General features: G+C 36.4%; 1 protein-coding gene and 1 non-coding gene across 12 annotated transcripts in view; one reads left to right on the forward strand and one right to left on the reverse strand.

Moving 5' to 3' along the window:
* The window catches only part of Acaca (acetyl-CoA carboxylase alpha), a 268,903-nt gene that overhangs the window by 55,744 nt on the left and 192,160 nt on the right, over positions 1 to 20,999 (forward strand). For 8 of the 11 annotated variants that reach the window (XM_074046276.1, XM_074046288.1, XM_074046285.1 and 5 more), the window contains exons 2-3: positions 1,655 to 1,701; positions 5,815 to 6,067. In XM_074046276.1, the coding sequence (XP_073902377.1) occupies positions 1,655 to 1,701; positions 5,815 to 6,067 (300 nt within the window). The remainder of the gene's footprint in view (positions 1 to 1,654; positions 1,702 to 5,814; positions 6,068 to 20,999) is intronic. The other 3 variants (XM_074046283.1, XM_074046284.1, XM_074046281.1) reach the window with 1 other exon arrangement.
* LOC141414487 (small nucleolar RNA SNORA51) lies at positions 16,608 to 16,738 on the reverse strand. Its single transcript, XR_012439514.1, has one exon. It is a non-coding gene; the product is annotated as a small nucleolar RNA SNORA51 (small nucleolar RNA).

Genomic DNA, 20,999 nt, shown 5'->3' on the forward strand with positions numbered 1-20,999 from the left:
TGTCCAGCATTTTATTGGTTGAGATTGGGGGGGCGGCGCTGGTCTTATGAACTTTTTGCCTGGGCTGGCCTTGAACTGAGATCCTTCTGATCTCCACCTCCTGAGTAACTAGGATTATAGGCATGGGCCACTGCACCAGTTCTGGGTCCTAGGTTTTGTTTTTGTTTCCTTTTTTCATTTTTATTAGGATATATTTGTTGTACAGGGGGAATTCATTGTGACAATTCTGAATAATCTTATTACCATACATTGTACATTAGTTAGAACGCCCCCACCATTTCCTGTCCCCCCCAACCTCCTCCTGTCCCCCACTTTTTTTTTTTTAATGGTGGCACTGGGGTTTGAACTCAGGGCCTTGTGCTCTTACCTTTGGAGCTATACCTTCTGCTGGGTCCTAGGTTTGACTCCAGCTCTACTGCAGGTTTGGTTATCTGGTCCAAATTTCTTTCTTCTCACTCCTTTCCCTAACACAATTGTAGGGAACGATACTAGCTTGGACTACATAATTGGGTAAATCCAGTTAACTTACCCACGCTGTCCCTACAGAGTAGTTTGAACAAGTTCACCCTTTCTATTATATTCCCTTAACTTTCCTCCTTCCTTGCTTCCTTTTTCAAATGTGATTTTTTTTTTTTTTTTTTTTTTGGTGGTACTGAGGCTTGAACTCAGGGCCTTACACTTGCTAGGCAGTCTCTCTACCACTTGAACCACTCCACCAACTCTTTTTTTGTGCTGGGTATTTTCAAGGTACTCTCACCAACTATTTGCCTGGGCTATCTTCAAACCATGATCCTCCTGATCTCCGCCTCCTAAGTAGATAGGATTATGGGTGTGAGCCATTGGCATCTGGTTCAAATGTGATTCTCACACGTAATCAATATGAAGAATTTCTAGCCTAGGTCTGAGGACGTGGCTCAAGTGTAAGAGCGTCTGCTTAACAAGTGTTAACAGAAAAGGGGTTTCATTGTAATAATTTCATAGATGCTTACAGTGTACTTTTAACCAGTTTACCCTCTACTATATTCCCCTAACTCACTTCTCCCTGTTTTCAAACAGTATTTGGTGTATATGTATATGTATATATGTACAAGTATGTATGTAATATACTTTGATCCTCTTCACTCCCCTCATCCTAGATACATTTAAATTATTGACTTAGAAGTAAACAGAGGGTTTGGAGAGTAGAGATTCCTTTAGAATTTAAGGACTCTGTACAATGGGACTGTTGCCTTCACCCTGGCTACTAGCCCTCTTGGGTAAGTATCAGAGCCTGAGTTTTAGATAATCTATTTATTCTCATTTCCCCACTGCCTCATTTTTTTTAAATGAAATATTGGAAATGATAAGGGTTTTAATGCATTCATTTTCAGCATAAAATTTTCCTGGAAAAGTTACCTTATGAAATGATAAGCTTGGATTATTGTTTGTTACTATCATAAATAATAAAGTATTTGAATGTGTAATGCTTTGGTTTATAGAATCAAATAATGGTTAAACTACTGAACTTTATACTTCAAGTTAAATAATAGATTTGACTGGAAAAAATGATACTTTGAATAAATTAATTTTGAATTCTGAACAAAACAAGAACTGACATGAATTTGGGATTCTTTGTAAAAAAAAAAACCCTTCAAATCTCTCTTTCTCTCTTTAGTTCTTTTTGGAGGAGGATATCTGCTCTGACAATAAGAATTATAAGAGGTCAGTTACAAATAATGTTCTTTTATGTTTACAATGTAATAAAACTTTGTTCATGTGCTGAAATATTGAACTATGGGCTTTTACTTTAAAAATTGCCTTCTACAAAGAATACTGACAGACTTAGAGTAGATAACCTGAAGTGAACAAGGAGTATGAGCATGGTAGTGTTCCACCTCCTCTCTAATTGAGGACTAGAATCAATAGAAATGGGACAGGCTGTGGAGTGGCATCTAGAGTGCTTGGATGACTCACAGTGATTTTCCATACATGACTTCTCTTTTCTGGTGGTTTGCATGCTTGTGCCAGGGAATTCTGTTCTGCACAGGTGCTGGTAGCTGGACAGGCTCTTTAGCTGTTAACACTGAGCTAGGAAAGAAAAACTTGAAGCTGGCTTTATTGAGGCTTTCATTTATTAGCCTAGGAACTGTAACTGTATTTTGTTAACCTTTTTCTTTTCTCATAAAATTAAAGACTCATTCCTTTTTTATGCATTTTATTTTTTGTGTGCATATGTTTATCAAACCAGTCAGATTATAAGCTAGCATCTATACGTTGAGTGCCTTATCTATCTCTTGTGAAGAAGGCAGCTATTATTTTCTGTTAGTTGAGATGGTATATTTTGCATCTGTTATTTTTAAATTTGACTATTCACTGCTCTAAAATGTAAAATAAATAGGCACTTTGCTCTTATAACTTTTTTAACATTAATTTTATTTATTTATTTTAAATTCATCATACAGGGGGGATTCATTGTGACGATTCTGAATAGGCTTACATTGTACGTGGTCAGATCACCCCAGTATCTCCCCCCTTGACCTCCTCCCTGCTTCACTTAGAGCAATTGCAAGAGGTTTCATTCTTATATTTTATGTATGTATATGAAGCCCATCAACCATATTCCCTCTCCTTCATCTCCTTCTCACCCCCATCCCACAAGTACCTCCCCACCCACACACTGTACCTACCTATTTTATAGTACTGTCTTTCATTATTAATTCCTAAGTCAATATTCAAAGGGATTTCTCGACGTATACTGTAACTTTTGATGTTCTTCAGCGAGGCCAGTCTGTTGGAACTTTCCCTTCCCTCTTCCTTTACTCCCTCTTCCCTTTTTCTTTCTTCACCCCCTCTTTTCCTTTAACGATTTGGTTTTCTGTTAGGCTTATAGAATGAACTTCTTCATACAATTTGGAGTCATTTTGTCCCTAATACTGGGGATTGAACTCAGAGCCTTGTGCTTGCTATGCAAGTGCTCAACCACTTGATTCACAATCCCAGTCCTTATTTAATTTATTTATTTTAATTTAATTTTATTTCTTGGAGTGATATTGGGGTTTGAACTGAGGACTTCATGCTTGCTAGGCAGGTATTCTGCCACTTGTACCACACCTCCAGTCCCTTATTTTATTTTATTAGTTTTACTTATTTATTTATTTTGCAGTACTGAGGTTTGAACTCAGGGCCTACACTTTGAGCCACTCTACCAGCCCTTGTTTGTGAAGGGTTTTTCCTAGATAGGGTCTTGCAAACTATTTGCCTGGGTCTGGCTTTGTACTGTGATCCTCCTGATCTCTGTCTCCTCCAAAGCTAGGGTTACAGGTGTGAGCCATCTGCGCTGGGCATACGTATTGTTTCTCTTTTTTGTTTGTTTGGTAGCCCTGGGGTTTGACTCAGGACCTCATGCTTGCTAGGCAGACGCTCTTACCACTAGAACCACTCCGCCAGCCCCTCCTTATTTTATTTTTAAAAGAAACCTAAATATTGCAAGGGAGAAATGTATGTAAGTTTGGACATCAGATTTTTGTGAACTCAGGGCTTATGCTTGCAAAGAAGATGCTCTACTGCTTGATATACATCTCCAGTTCATTTTGCTGTGGTTACTTTTTTTGAGATGGGATCCCACAAACTATTTGCCCAGGCTGGCCTCGAACTGTGGTTCTTCTGATCTCAGCCTGTGTAAGCCATTGGCTCCTGACTATATTGCATGATACTTTTTGTGTGAGTGTATGTGTGTGTACTGTGATGGGGATTGAACCTAGGGCCTCACACACTCTTAAGCAACTGCCCTACCACGGAACTACTCCCCTTAGCCTAATGCTTTTTATATTTGATTTTAGTCTTAAAAATAACTGTTAGTTTAAGTAACTCCAGCTCCCCTTCAGGTAATGTTTTTTGTTTTTGTTTTCCTTCTTTCATTTCTGGCAATTTGTTATTGTTGTGTTATTCTTATAAAATAATGGTTCTCATGCTTCAGGACTTGTTAAAAACATAGATTGGTTTAGGAGGTGTGGCTCAAGTGGTAGAGTACTTGCCTAGCAAGTGTGAGGCCCTGAGTTCAAACCCCAGTTCCACGAGAGAAAAAAAAAAAAAGGAGAAAAAGCCCACAGTTTATTAGATCCCAACCTGTAGATTCTGATATAGTTAATTAGTTTAAGGTAGAGCTTAGGAATTTGCACTTCTAATAAGTTCCCAGGTGCTGCTGCTGCTACTGCTACGGCTGTTCCTGGAACCATACTTTCAGAACCACACTGGTGTAGCATTTACAATATTGTTGTATTTCTAAATAAGTAAGCTCCAGTTTACAAAGTACACCAACATAATTGTGCATGTATAATTTTGACATGTTCAGTGGTGATTCCCAAATATTTAAAAATATTGATATTTTCTGATATAACAGAATACTGTTCTCCACCTATGTTTATACCTTACAGTAACTTGTAGCATATAAAACTTATTAATTTATTATCTATTGGTATGCCATATCTTAGAGCACTTCAAAAACAAGATTGGGAATCATTATTTTCTGAATTTAAATGATTGGTCAAGCCACAAGATATTTAATATTGAGCTGATGCATAGTTCTGAAGTTTTTAAATAGGATTTTGAGAATAGTTTTTCATTTAGTTTGGAGTTTTCTTATTGTAGACTTTGCACCATATTTTGGTCTTAATTAATTCGTTAGCTTGTTGTTGGCAGTATCTTAATCTGACTAGTATGGTCCTATATCTAGAAAATGGTACTTAATTGAGATGACACCTCTGTTACTTTGATAATAAATTTTAAATTTGGTGGTAGGTTAATTTTTTTCCACCAATTCAATTTTCAGAATTTAACAAATAATAGTTAAATTCTTTTTTCCAAGTCATGATTGTTATAGAAGTGGTTAAATTTTTACAGCCAATATAGACATTTTGGAGTGATTTTTAAAAAATTTTTATGGTACTAGGGGGTTAAATTTAGTTCTTCCTGCTTGCTAGGCAGGTGCTCACTCTGCCAGCCTGGGGTGAATTTTTAATGGATGTAATTTAACAAAAAACCTCAGAGGACACATAAAGTTTTTTTTTTTTTCCAGTACTGGGGTTTGAACTCAGGGACTCATGCCTGCTAGGCAGGCACTCTACCACTTGACCATTTCACCACCCTTTTTTGTGTTGGGTGTTTTTGAGATAGGGTCTCGCAAACTATTTGCTGGTTTTGAACCTTAATCCTCTTGATCTCAGCCTCCTGAGTAGCTAGGACTACAGGTATGAGCCACCACAACGGTACCCAGCTAAGATTTTTTTTAATTAAAAAAAATACCATTCTGGGGTTTGCTTTAAAGGTATACACTTATGTAAAATTTATATCCTCTGAATGCATAGTGTATGGAACTAAAAGATCATTATGTAATTTACTCCAAATATCATATTTCAAGCAACCACCAGTTCCCCAAATCTTTGCTACTCATTACCCCCAGTACAAACGCCAAAATTACAGTGTCACAACAAATAGCTTTTATCTACCACAAAGGTTTTGCCATTGATCATAATTATCCCTTGAGAATTACTAAATTATTGTTAAAGAGATTGGGAATGGCTTATAGTTTTTTGAGAAAGATTTCTTTTGGAGAAAAGAGTACTGCTTTTAATTTTTAGGCATGCTTACCATGATCTCCATTTTCCTCCCTTGTAGGAAACAGAAGCTCTGAAACAGAATAACCAAGGAAGCTTGTTCTCAAACTCTGTCTGGCTTCCAAGGGCCAGCTATGGTGTTTATTAGTTATAATCTCTGAGTATCCTCATCTATAGGTCATTATTCATAACCTGCTTTTCTCATTCTTTATTTTCCTTACAGCTCTGAGAGCTTATTTTGAGAGAATAATGGATGAACCATCTCCCTTGGCCAAACCTTTGGAGCTGAACCAGCACTCCCGATTCATAATTGGGTCTGTGTCTGAAGATAACTCAGAAGATGAGATCAGTAACCTGGTGAAGCTGGACTTACTGGAGGAGAAGGAGGGTTCTTTGTCACCAGCATCTGTCAGTTCAGATACTCTTTCTGATTTGGGGATCTCTAGTTTACAGGATGGGTTGGCCTTACACATCAGGTAAGACAGAGAAGTTTAATGGTTAATTTTTTAAACATATCTTATTATGTTCTGGAAAGAATATTAGCCAAAATTGCTTTACCTTTCCCTATGTCATTGAACCCACAGTTTTACTTTTGATACTGTGGTTTTGAATTGAGGGCTGGCACTTGCCAGGCCCCCAGCCCTGGATTCATAGCTTTTATGAGTAAGTAGGACATGATGGATTTTGCAGGTTTTGAAGTGTTTTTTCCTTAATGTTCCCCCAACTTTCTCTTGTCCTTTGTATATACTAGATCTTTTAGTGAGACTTAGTGAGTGAGAGTTAGGTTAAAGTTTAGTCTCTGTACTACTTTGACTGACATTGTTGTAACCCTTTTGGTGATTGATAGGAATTCTGCAGGGGTGGGTAATGTATCTTTGAACTCCATCATGTCAGAAAATTACATTCTGTTTTTAGAAGGGCCAGTCCTCAATAAAGGGTGTGATATGAATGAACACTCGATTTTTTGTTTGCTTGTATTTTAAGACAGGATCTCACTGTTTAGCACAGGCTGGCCTTGAATTCTCGATCATCCTGCCTCAGCCTCCCAAGTGATAGAATGGATTATTCTTATTTATTTATTTTTGGAGATACTGAGATTTGAGCTTAGGACCTTGTGCTTGCCAGGCAAGCATTCTGCAATGTGAGCCATGTGTCCTTATTTATTGATATTTGATTATATGACCCAGTTTGGTCATATAATTTTTGCAATTTTTGGATAAAAGGATCTGAATCAGTAGTTGTTAATTCTCACTGTTTATTAGAATAACTTGGGGGAACCTTAAAAAATAAGCCCCATATCTAGAGATTCTGATTTCATTTGGCATTGGCTTATCTTGGGGAATTTTTTAAGAAATGTGCAACCAGGGTTAAAATTACGGGTTTAACCTAGATAAACATAAGTTAGGGTAACTATTGCTGCTGTTACTATCTTGGTACTTCTGATATTAGTGGGTCATAAAATAATTCAGATCCTTTATATATACTCAAGATGCTGATGCTGTAGTAAAATCCCACACTGGATCTGACTGGGTATGACTGTTTTGCTTTATTGTTAGCCCTAGCTTCTGGGAGATGAGGTAGTATATATTAGCAGTCATCCCCATTTAGCTATGTGGAGGTCAAAAGAAAGAGTAAAGCAAATTAATTAGATTTTATTTCACAGACTTCTAGAACTGCAGTGAACTAGAGAGATAATTTAGCCTAATGTTTCAATGTCTTTATTTTTTCCCCTTCAAAACAGGGTCTTCCTGTGTAGCCGAGACTGTTTCTGAAACTTGTGATCCTCTAGTCTTAGCTTAGTACCACCACCCAACTAGCCTAATGCTTTTTGTTTTACTTATTTATTTAAAATTTTTTTTTTCCTTTTTTTTTGGTGGGACTAAGGTTGCTTGCAAAGCAGGTGCTCCACCACTTGAGCCACAACTCCTGCTTCTTGTTTTAATAGATGAGAAAACTGATGCCTGATGAGGGGAAACAACTTGCCTCAGGTTGGTTAGCCATGAAACTGGAATTCAAACTTAGATATCCCAATTCCATTTTAGTAACTTTTCTACCTTATTTCTTTGACCATACAAGTGTCTTTTTTTTTTTTTCCAGCACTGGGGTTTGAACTCAGCCTCATGCTTGCTAGGTAGACACTCTTACAGCTTGAGCCATTCCACCAGTCCCTTTTTGTATGTGTGTTGAGTATTTTCGAAATAGGGTCTCATGAACTATTTGCCTGGGGCTGGCTTCAAACCACGATCCTCTTGATCCCTGCCTCCTGAGTAGCTGGGATTACAGGTGTGAGCCACTGGCACCCAGCCATACAAGTGTCTTAATTATATAACTAGTTCAGACAAAGTTGGTTTTATGGAGTTAATGAAGAAAGTATTATATCTAACTTGTAGGTAAAAAAAATAATTGGCAGGGAAAAAGAGTTTTTTTTTTTTTTCTTTAATTGTTGTACTGGTGGTATGTTATGACATTTACAAAAGTTCTTACAATACATCATAGTTGAATTCACTACCTTCATCATTCTCCTTTAACCTGCCCCCCAACCCCCATTTCCTAGAAGGGTTAAGTTTTTTATGCAAACATATTTCTTATTACTTTATGGTTAAACTTAAGGTTGACCCTAAAGTCACTGGTGGTGGTATTTTCCCCCACAATGTCATTTGGAAGTGTGAGGGATTGTGACTGACAGGACTACTTTAACCTGCCCCCCAACCCCCATTTCCTAGAAGGGTTAAGTTTTTTATGCAAACATATTTTTTATTACTTTATGGTTAAACTTAAGGTTGACCCTAAAGTCAATGGTGGTGGTATTTTCCCCCACAATGTCATTTGGAAATGTGAGGGATTGTGACTGACAGGACTACTTGTAGTTTGAGGACAGAGAACCAATGATACTAAACCTTCTGCAATGTAGTGGATTATCCCATATAACTAAGACTTGTCTTTGTCAGGATGTCATAGTCCTCTATTGAGAAAGAATGGGTTGCCTCTAAATCCTTGAAGCCACATAGCCTACAGAAATTTATCTAATTTAATTCTTTGTGAAGCATAATATCCATTTTTTGATTTACAAAACTTGATTTTGGCAATGCTGTAATAAATGCCATGGTTAGGAAACTTGGTAGATTTCAGTTGCCAAGTCATTCCCAAAGTTCATGACTGTTGTGCAGAGGCTGTATGGTCAGTGGCATAAGTGCCAGAGAATGTCTATGTATTTTACTGTTGCGAAAACTCATGCTGGTTGCTCATGAAAGTCATGGACAGAGTGTGATCAGCAGCATGGATAGAGGACTGTTACGCTTCCACTAGCTTTTCTGCTAGCTAATGTTCCAAACTAAAACAAAGTTTTTTCTTTGATCTATTTCTTAAGTCACCTGTGCATATGGTATTTTTGGGGATAATTAAATTCTGTTAAATTCGTTTGATAGTAGAAGGAATTCTGCTCTCACATCTGAAACTAATTAGATATGTGACCATTGAGAATTCATACTTTTTTTTTTCCTTGAACTCATTTTCCTCTCTGTAAAAATGAAAATACTGATTCAGGCGCTCCTTTCTACCCTTTGAACTCAAAATTAAACGGAGCCTGATTGAGTTGAGTATCAGCTCCTGTAATGAATAGGCTAATCCTTCATAGGTGATATAGATTAAGGAGAAGTTACTTTCCTAAAAGATATTAACTAGAGTTATTTGATACCAGTTGAAGTAATTCCATAATATAAGATGAGATTGCCCTTTCTTGTCTCACTGTCTCTTAGGTTTAGGGCTTGACTTTTGGAGCTAAATGAGAAGTCTTGTGGTATGATAGATGAGCTAGATCAGAAAATAAACTTTGCCATGGATGGAGATCACTTGCATCATGTTTTTCTGGAGTCTAATGAAAGACTGGTTGGGTCATTCCCTAAACTTTATAACTCAAATATTTGAAAATAAAGTGCTAAGAAAGTAGTTACATTTTGTTGGGAGTACACAGGCCTCATTGAAGACAACTAATTTGGGCTTTTATTTTTAGCTAAGATGAACTAGGGGTTATCTATTAGCTGAGTAGATATTTTTCTAAAATTCAATATTTAATTGAATATTTAAGGAAAAAAAACTGTCAAAAGACTGTATATTTTCTGATAACTAGCATATGATTTTGTGGCATATAATAGAGACAGCTATTTGTTTCAGTTTTGGCAGTTTCTTTGTTCCTTATGGGATACGACTTGAGGTCAGATTTTCTGCATAGTTAAAATATACCACATACTGTAACCCATGCGGTCAATCAAATAGGATTGTAAACAGTTTTGTCAATTAATATGCTGAATTCCTGGTTGAGGTCCAGTTAGAAACAGGTTATTCCCGTATTTGAGTCTTGTGCTTCTTAGGGTAGTGTGGTTCCTTTAAACTTTTTTTTTTTTTTTTAAATCATCTTCATGTTACAGAAGTTGAAACTCCATCTCAATTTTCTCTTAAACATGTTAAAATATGTGCTCAAAATATTGAACAGTCAACACTTCATACTTCACAAGTGTGTTTAGTTAAGGACTTTATCTGAGAACAGTCTCTAATTGTTATTATCTGTATGTACATAAATCCAGCATAAAATGTTCAATAGCTTGGGTTCAAAGCAATAGTTTGCTGCTTTGGAAAGAGAAAGTAAATTCACTCAGGAAGGGCTCTGTGAAAGTGAGATCTTTTCCTATCTCTTTTTTGGTTTAGAAAGAAAAAGTACTTTACCAACATCTTTGAAACTTGAGAATTTAGATATGAGATTGCCTATAAGATACCTGACTCTTCAGAAGAGCCTAAATATAGAATTATGAAGCTCATTTGTATCTATGATACAAAACAGATAATATATTAATGTGTTTAGAATTAGTTCCTAGATACCATGTTTCATTATTGCAGGCATAAAAAAAATTCATGTAGAGCTGTGCAGACCTTTTCTGTAGGAAATAGTGGTGTTGAGATGAGGTTCTGAGAGAATCTGGGATTGGCTTTCAGCTTCTATTCCCTTTTGGTAAGAGGGAAATTTAGGAGACAACAATAGTGAGAGATAAGGCCTATCTATTACTGGTACAACCTATCCTATTTTTCACATCTTTTTCCTTCTCTTCCCTTCCTTTGCCTTCCCTTGCAGTGCTGGGGATTGAACCTAGGGCCTCATGCTTTCATGTGTTACTACCACTGAGCTGTATCTCCAGTCCTTCACTTTATCTTTAAGAGCTAGCAGTCATGTTGGTGCTTTGCTATGTGCCAGTCACTCTGCTGAGTTTTATGTGGAGTATCACACTTAATCTTCACACTTGACTCCATGAGGTAGGTATTGTATTATTATTATTGCCCACAATTTATGGATATGGAACTGAGACATAGGTTAAATAACATGCCTGAGGTCACACAGCTAGTCATTGGCCAAGTAGGATTTTGAATCTAGTCAGAGCTCACACTGTTAGCCTCTATACCAAACAGGAACCCTCAGTATAACAGATATGCTTGCACTCTCTTTGAGCAGTTCTCTAATTCAATGTCAACCTATTTAAGAAAACATAGAGGTTAGAAAATATATTTTAAAAATAATGCTTTAAGAAGCCATACAGAAAATTAAAACAAGCTGGCAAAAAAACAAAAGCTCGTAAATCTACCACCCAGAGATTACTCTGGTAATACCCTACTGATGATCAGTCTTTATATATATATACACACACACACACACACACACACATATATATGTATATATACACATTATATATATAATATATATGCATTGCTTTATACTGAAATTAGGTCATACTGTGCATACTGTCTTATGATCTGCTTTTTTTAAGTAAAAAATTTCCATCTTTCTATCTCAACACATTTTCATTTTATTTATTATACACAGCATAGTCAGATTTCTCCAGTTGAACCCCATACTTTGGTTCACTCAAATATGTATCCAATCCAAGACTACATGTTGTATATTATGTCCCTTAAATTTCTAATCTATTACATTACCACCTTTCCTCCCCTTTTGTAACAGCCTCTAGGAAGTAAGCAAATCATGAAAATATGAGTATGGTTGCTAATGATAATTTGGTGACATAGAGAGAAATAGAAGGAAAAATAAAGCGAGTTTTATATTCTATACTTTTTGTGTTTATAGCAGTTGCAGCATAATTTGGTATTGCATTCATGATGGTATTTTAATTTACTTAAAAATCATAATGAATGTGAACATTTTAAAGTACAACATAATTTTACTAAAAACTGTGAAATACAGAGACTTTTAGTTTTAGCTGTATATATTTATGTTTGATAGTCTCTTTCCTCTTTAGTCTCTCACTTTAAACTCCTTGAGTTTGAAATGACTTGGTTAAAATCTAATGATGGAGATAAAATTAAATAATAACTGCAAAAGCTTTTGAAAGGACTGAGGATGTGACTCAAGTCGTAGAATGTGCCTAACAAGTGCAAGGCCCTGAGTTCAAACCCTAGTACTGCCAAAAAATTGGAAAAATGTGCATAATGCAGTATTATTATTATCAGAGAATCCTTTTGTGAGTTAAAAATTTTTGACTGAAAGAATTTCTGTAAGTTTTTCGCCTATTAATGCTTAAAATTTGGAAATTTGGGATTGAAAGGCTTCAATTATAGCAAATGTGTACTTTGGTATTATATATATTTTTTGTAGTGCTGGGGATTGAACCCAGGGCTTTGCATATGCTAAGCAAGAACGCTAGCACTGAGACATCCTTTGCCTTCAGTGTTTTCTTTCTTCTTCTTTTTTTTTTTTGTTGGTACTGGGGTTTGAAATCAGGACTTCACACTTGCTAGGCAGGTCCTCTACCACTTGAGCCACTCTACCAGCCCTCAGTATTCTAATTCTTGTGTTGAGAATGACCATTATTAGAATTTGAGATTTCATTCCTCCTTCCTATCTTTTGGCTCATCTCTGTCAAGCTTTACCATGATAAAGAAGGAAACTCCCTCTAGTTTTGAGTTTCTATATTGGCTTTGCTTATAGATAGACCTTGTGAGTGTTCTTATGTTTCGGCTCACTTAGCATTTCTCATTTAACTTTCCTGGGCTTTCTTCTTCCTTGCCCAGTAGCCCTACAAATTTTCTTTCAGTGCTCTTTCCTTGATATTCTGAAGTTCCCAGTTGCCATGGTGCCTTAGTGGTAAATAGACAAAGAAGGTCATTATGAGATTTGCAACGTGGTACTCTTCTGTTCAAGGCAGTAGTTTCCTGTCTCTATTTCCCAGCCTTCCCTTCTTCTCATTCAGAAATCAGGAGCTGTCTTCATCAGTCTATGTTTGTCTCAGGAATTTATTATGTAAATTTAGCTAATTGTGGAAATGAAATTATGAATGTTGTAAGAATAATTCGGGACAATTGCTTGACAGCATACTTATGTTTATTCTAGTATAATTTCTTTGTATTAGTATAAATTTATAAGTGAAGTTTGCATTTACTACTTTATATTTTTTAATTTTTGTAAGTAATATGTGCTTATTGTAGAAAAGTTAGAATTCAATAAGTATAGAAGATCTAGAATACAATCATGTAGTGATAACCAGTTTTTAATGTTATTCTTTCAGTTGTTAATAGTATCCTAGTAAGTACAGTTCAGTTTCTTGCATTTTTTTTTTTTTTTTGTGATGCTGGGAATTGAACCTAGGTTTTTGTGCATGTGTTCTACCACTGAGCTATACTTTCAGCTCAGTTTCTTGCTTTTTTCATGTAGTACTTACTCATGTTATTAAAAAAATTTTATTTAAGTGGGACCGGAGTTTGAACTGCAAAGCAAGTTCTCTATTGCTTGAGCCACACCACCAGTCCATTTTGCTCTGTTTTGTTGTTGTTGTTGTTACTGGGATTTGAATGTAAGGCCTCAAGCTTGCTAGGCAGGCATTCTTCCACTTGAGCCACTCCACCAACTGCTCTGATTATTTTAAGATGGGGTCTTTCAAACTATTTGCCTGGGCTGACTGAGATCCTCCTGACCTCAGCCTCTGAAGTAGCTAGGATTACTGGTGTGAGCCAACTCTTAAAAATCTGTTTTGTTGTTTTTTTTTTTTTTTTGCGACACTGGAGTTTGTACTTAGGACCTCACGCTTTCTAGGAAGGTTCTCTTACTGCTTGAACCACTCTACCAGCCCTTTTTTGTGAGGGTCTTTCAAACTGTGATCCTCATGAGCTCTGCCTTCTGAGTAGCTAGGATTATAGGCATGAGCCACTGGCACCTGGCTTTAAAAATCTTTTAAAACCTAATTTTTAAATCATCTATTTTGAAAAACTTCCCTTTTTGGCAGCGCTGGCATTTGAACTCGGCATCATGCTGGCTAGGCTTGCTAGGCAAGTGATCTACCACTTGAGCCACTCTGCCAGCTAAAATCTTTTATTTTGAAAAGATTTTAGACTTACAGAAGAGTTGCAAAGAAAGCTTCATCTAATGTTAACATCTTTCAAAGCCATAGTACATTTATCTAGAGTTGCCACATTTAGCTAATAAAACACAGGACTCTCAGTTAATTTGTATTACAGATGCACATGAGTAATTTTTTTTAGTTAAGTTGCCCCAGATATTACACAAAGACATACCTATATAAAAACATACTTGTTTGTATGAAATTTAAGTTTAAATGGGCATCTTATATTTTATCTGACAACTCTGTTTATTAAAACCAAATAATTAATGTTGGTACAATGTTTTCATGTAAACTTAAGACTATTTATTTTTGACCTGTCTCTATCTTTGCTAGAAAAGATATACTGGGAATTTCCAATTCCTGAGTTTTTCCAGAGTGCTGAAATAGAGTAAGACATTTTTCTAATTGACTTTCCCTACTGTAGGGTCCTTTAGTTTCTGAGGCAGTTACTCCTTGATCACCTACTTTCTTTTTTTTTTCTTTTGATACTGGAATTTGAACTCAGGACCAGCCCTTTTTTTGTGATGGGTTTTTTCGAGATAGGGTCTCATGAACTATTTGCCCGGACTGGCTTCGGACCATGAGTCTCTGCCTCCTTAGAAGCTAAGATTACAGGCATGAGCCACCAGCATCTGGCCCACTTTCTATTTTCTAAGTTCTTTTCTTAAAAAAAAAATCTTATCTGTTGGGGTCTCCTCTTCCATTCTCTTTGTTATGGTTTTATGCATCTTTTATTATCCTATTGTAATTGTTGCATGACTTTGGTAAGGAGAAGAAATAAACAAATACTCACTGGGTGCCAGCAAGTATTTTAGATTACAGGCATGAGCTACAGGTATCCGGATTCTTATTTTTTATTTGTGTTCTGACAATAGTATTTTAGCTGTTCTTCAGTCTCTTTTTCCCTTCAGTGTAAGCCCTAGTGGCTGTCAATGGATCTTCCTAAAATTTAAATTGATCATCTCATGACACTAATTCAGTAGGTTCCTGTTATTCAAATACTATATTAGTGTCCAGTCAAACATTGTTCTAGATGCTTTTGATAAAGGTTCTCACTATGTTGCCTAGGCCAATTTTGAACTCCTGGTCTCAAGTGATCCTTCTATCTCAGTCTCTGAAATAGCTAGAACTATGGCAGGCAAAGGCCCTTGGCTAACATTTTTAATATCCATAAAAACTCTAATCACTATTATGATGGGTTTAATGAGATCTGCTAGGGGTTCAGAAGGTCTCAGAGATATTTAAACTGTGATTTGAAGGATGAATAGGAAAAGTTCAGGCTTACAGAAATAGGTGTGTGTATAACAGGAAGGGTATAGGTGTTGGGGTAGACAGCGTGAACAGAGGTACCAGTGAACATGTAGCGTATTCAAGTCATTGTGTATTACTGGAATGTATGGGAACAGAGTGGTCAGTGCAATGGAAGAGTCTGGTGAGAGAGGTCAGGTCATTAAGGGTCTTATATGTCATACTGTATTAATAAATAAATATAAATATTCGATCTTTGTCCCTGGTTCCTGTCACATAACTGCTGAAACCAAACCTTTGGAATCTCGAGTAATATCTATACTTTTTTTTTTTTTTTTTTTAACTGTACTGGGTGGTTGAATTTAGGACCTCAAGCTTTCTAGGCAGGCATTCTACTATTCTACTGGTCACACCTCCTGTGTTGGTTATTTTATTTTATTTTTTTGGCAGTACTGGAGTTTGAACTCAGGGCCTCACGCTTGCTAGGCAGGAGCTCTACCACTTGAGCCACTCCGCCGACCCTTTTTTGTATTGGGTATTTTTGAGATAGGGTCTTGAGAACTACTTGTCCAGGCTGGCTTCGAACCTCTATCCTCCTGATCTCTGCCTCCTGAGTAGCTAGGATTATAGGTTTGAGCCACCAGCACCTGGCTAGTGTTGGTTATTTTTGAGAAAGGGTCTTGTCTTATATCCAGGCTGGCCTGGGTCATAATCATCCTTTTTGTGCTTCTTTGAGTAGCTGGGATAACAGGTGTGTGCCTTCACACCCAACTGTTGCTTAGATGAGGTCTCACAAAAATTTTGCCTGGAATGGCCTTGAACTTCCATCTTCCTGATCTCCACCTCCCGAGTCCTAGTATTACAGGGAGTAATACCTTTTGTGTTCATGTGGTGACTTGGGACTGGAGGTCCCTGTATAGATTCAGGATGAGAGATGGTCAGCAGAAAGACCAAGGCATGATTAGAGTGTTGGAAATTTCAGCTCCACCCTCAACCGCTCATGCCTTTCCCCTCCCACTTCCCACCATTACTGAACCTATATGTGTTTTTTCTAGTCTGGTCTGTTGCAGTGTCCATCTATGTATTTTCTTTGACTTTAATCTCTTAATTTCACATCTGTGTAAAAAAGATGGTAATGGCTTGGTATAGTGATACACAGTTGCAACCCCAGTCTGGCTACAGCTGATTTTTTTAGTGTTTTTTCCTTCTACTTATGTACTTAGTGTTCTTTCCTTATTCCAGTCATAGTAGGCAATTGACTCTTCCCCAATATCCCCTATGTTTTCATTTTTGTGACTTTTGTTTCTTCTGTTGGTGTTTCAGTCTTCCTTGTCTCTGCTGCCCTCTTTCTTTTCCCTTCCCCTCCTCTCTCTCATGTTTCCCCAGTCATAATACAGACGGCACAAGGCCTGGGCTGAGGTATATATGGGGTAGGTTTACTCTGCCTCCTCTTTTCATACAGTCAGTGAAAGAACACAGCCTGTGATAAAGCAGCAGGAGACCCTCAGTCTCTTTTCCCATGGCTCCTTTGTCATATTTTCTTATTAAAATGCCTGTTCCCTGATTGTTGAAATTCCATTTACCTTTTGAGATCAACACTCTTTAAGATCCTTCTCAAATGTTGCCCATGGTATCAAAGTTTTCTTATTCTTTCTCCTGTTGTGTTTTTTTTTGTAATTTGGACTTCCATTTTCCACTGTAACAATTTATTTTTTTCTCCATTGTCCTTAAACCAGCAGTCACTCTTATGCTATTCTCTACACACTTTCAATTCATAACTTTGTTACATACTTTATTGAGAAATTAGAAACTGTCAGGCCTGAAATTCTCCTTTCTAATACTTCATATCAAACTTACTTGTGTCTGTACATTCTCATTTTTCATTCTTCTTTTTTTTTTTTTTTCATTTTTCTTTTATTATTCATATGTGCATACAAGGCTTGGTTCATTTCTCCCCCCCTGCCCCCACCCCCTCCCTTACCACCCACTCCGCCCCCTCCCTCTCCCCCCTCTCAATACCCAGCAGAAACTATTTTGCCCTTACCTCTAATTTTGTTGTAGAGAGAGTATAAGCAATAATAGGAAGGAAGAAGGGGTTTTGCTGGTTGAGATAAGGATAGCTATACAGGGCATTGACTCACATTGATTTCCTGTGCGTGGGTGTTACCTTCTAGGTTAATTCTTTTTGATCTAACCTTTTCTCTAGTTCCTGGTCCCCTTTTCCTATTGGCCTCAGTTGCTTTAAGGTATCTGCTTTAGTTTCTCTGCGTTAAGGGCAACAAATGCTAGCTAGTTTTTTAGGTGTCTTACCTAAACTTTTATTGAGAAATTAGAAACTGTCAGGCCTGAAATTCTCCTTTCTAATATTTCATATCAAACTTACTTGTGTCTGTACATTCTCATTTTTCATTCTTCTTACAAGCATTTCTCAGGACCTATCTTTGGTCATTCTTTTTATTTTAATTTTTGCTTTCCTGAGGTTTGAACTCAGAGCTTCATGCTTGCTAGGTAGGCGCTCTACCACTTGAGCCATGCCTCCAGTCCTTTCTTTGTATTTTAAATATCCTTTTTTTCTGCTGGATTATTTGTGTTGGTGATCATTCCTCTTAGTTCAAATATCCTCTGTTCTCTCTCATCTTTATAAAACTGTCTTTGTTGGCCACATTTCCTTCTGGCTACTGCCCTATCTCTCTGTCTCACTTCATGGCCAGTGTTTCAGTGGTATTCTCTTCCACTTCATCTCCCATTCATTCTTCATTCTTATAGTCTGGCTTCTGCCCAACCATGCTACCAAAACTACTCTTATGAAATCACTAATGACTACTGCATTACTAAATCAAGTGGATGTTTTCAGTTCTCAATCTAGTTAGGCTTCTTAACAGTTCCAAAAAGTAACTGCTTTTTCCCTAAAACAAAGGCTTTTCTTTCCTGCTAATAATCACTTTCTTGGCTTTTCTCCTACCTCCATACTCTTTCCAATCTCTTTTGCAAACTTTTCCTCTTTCATGTAATCTTGAAATATTGGATGTGTGTGTGTGTGTGTGTGTGTGTGTGTGTGTGTGATTATTTCTGAGATGGAGTCTTGCTTTTTTGCCCTCATGGCCTGGGCCTTAGCTGAGATATAGGCATGCTTCATCCTGTGCAAGTTTTTTCTGTTCAGATGATGTCTTGCAAATTCTTTTGCCTGGGCTGGCCTGGAACCTTGATCACCAGCGCTGCCCAGACCTCTCCTCCCTCTGCATAGCTGGGCTGACAAGTGGGCACCACCATATCCAGCTATTGGTTGAAATGAGTTCTGGTCAACTTTTTTTTTTTTGCCCCCCAAGTTAGCCTCCAATGGTGAACTTCCCAATTTCAGCCTCCCAAGTAGATAGGATTACAGGCTGAGTCACTGTGTCAGCCTGAAATGTTGGATTCTTTCATTGCTTGATCCTGGACCTTTTCTGTTTTCACTTCACATACATTTTCTGTCTATGTAATCTATTCTTTTGCTACTGTTTATATGCTGATGACTCTCAAATTTATAATACCCATCCCAGACCTATCATCTGAGATCACTTAACTCAGGGTCACATGTACTGATCCTTCTGCCCTGAATTCTCTATTACTCTCTCAGTAATTACTTTATGTCTTTTAGACATCATTTAAAATATAGTTTTCTCAGTGATGCCTGCTGTTATTACTCATAATGTTTCCTTTCCCCTGTTGTGATAGCATTTATCACAATTTGTAATATTTTTACTGGCATTTATTTGATTGTTTATCCCCATTACATTGTAACACATGAGTAGAAATTGTTTAAATTTTATTTACAATTGTATACCTAGTACTTTCTACCTCATATAATAGTCACTTAGTAGATATTTGTTGAATAAATGGTAGTGATGTAAAGATTGATCAAGGGCTGGAGATAGAGTTCCATGGCTGAACACTTGCCTTTTTTTTTTTTTGCCACTTGTTCTTGATTGAACACGAGTACTCACAAAAGGTAATTATAATAGCTGTTAAGTTATACATATTATGTATTCAATTTTCTTCAGTAGACTTAAAAATTTTTTTGATTTTTTTTTTTTCATCTTAGGTAGAATGGAAAGCTACTTTTTAAGGGATTTATCTATTTTATCCCAATTTATTGGCATAAAGTTCATAATACCATACTCATTTCTTTTTTTATATCACAGGGGTTTATAGTAATTTCTTCTTTCTTATTTCTTCATAGCAGCAAGTAGCATTTTTTTCTTTTATTTTTGATCAGTCTTAATAGAAATTTATCATTTTAATTGGAGTTTTCAAAAGAATTAACTTTTGGCTCTGTATTCTGTTGTACATTTGTTTTCTTTCTTGCTTATATCAGCTATCATCTTCAGTCCCTTCTTTCTACTTTGTATTTCATTTGCTGTTCTTTTTTGTTTGTTTGTTTAGCTTTTTGACATAGGTGTCTAAATGATTTTATTTTTTTTAGTTCTTTCTTTTCTAACATGTACTAAAGACTATAAATTTTCCCCTAAGCCCAGCTTAAGCCTTATCCATAAGGTTTTTTCAACTTTTTTTTTTTTTTGTAAAAGTTTCAATCATGTAGCAAGTTGAGAGGATTTTATAGAGAACATTCATGTACTTACTACCTAGATTCTACCATTAGCATTTTTTCTATACTTGTTCTATCTCTGTATCTTTCCATCAATTCATCTTATTATATTTCTCAAGTTTTGATATGGTATATTTTAATTTTTACTATCATTCCTTTTGTGTGTGTGTGTGTGGTTTTTGTAGATAGGATTTTACTTACTCTGTAGTCCATACTGGCCTTGATCTTGAATCCTCTTGCCTAAGCCTCCCAGCTGCTGGAATTACAGGTGTGTGTCAGAACTCTGGGCTTCCATTTCAAATATTTTATTTTCCTTGTGATTTGTTATAATTATGAATTATTTACAAGTGAGTTGTAAATAATTGATTTCAGGACACTTAGGGATTTATCTTTGTTACTGATTTTTTGTTTAATCCATTGTGACCACAGGTTATACTCTATGTAGCTTCAAATCTTTGAAATTTGCCGATACCTTATACTTTTATTGTCTAGTTTGGTCAAGTTTCATAAATACAATGAATGTACGGTTGTGATTATAGGGTTCTGTATATCTAAAGTTTTCAACTTTATGGCTCTTCTATATCCTTAATTTCTTTTTACTACTCTTTTTTTTTTTTTTAGTGGAACTGGGGTTTGAACTCAGGGCTTTACACTTGCAAAATGAGTGCTCTACCCCTTGAGACATACCTCCATTCCTCTTTTTCTTACTTGTTATATCAGTTGCTGAAAGAGGAATTTTAAAATATCTTACTATAAGAATCTTATAAATTGGTCTGGCAATGTAGTTTAGTAGTAGAGTGCTTGCCTAGCATACACAAGGCACTGGATTGAATCTCCAGCACCAAATGGAGAGAAAACCCAATCTTATAAATCAATGAGAAAAATATTCAACACAATGGAAATAGAAAAAGGGAAAACTTGAAAGGCACTTAAGTAGAATCTATCCAAATGGCAAATAAGCGTATGAAAAGGTACTCACTGTCATTACTCATCAGAGATTTGTAAGTTAAATTTACAGTGGTTTAAATGAGTTAAATTGTTATCCCAATCACAAAAGCTAAAATTAAAACACTAACAATATCAAGAATGTGGGGCTTATAAAAATTCTCACACATCACTAGTAGAAATGTCAACTTACACAACCACTTTGTAAAACTATTTGGCAATATCTTTTAAAGC

This window comes from Castor canadensis, chromosome 11, assembly GCF_047511655.1.
Source record: "Castor canadensis chromosome 11, mCasCan1.hap1v2, whole genome shotgun sequence".
NCBI classification, from domain to species: Eukaryota; Metazoa; Chordata; class Mammalia; order Rodentia; family Castoridae; genus Castor; species Castor canadensis.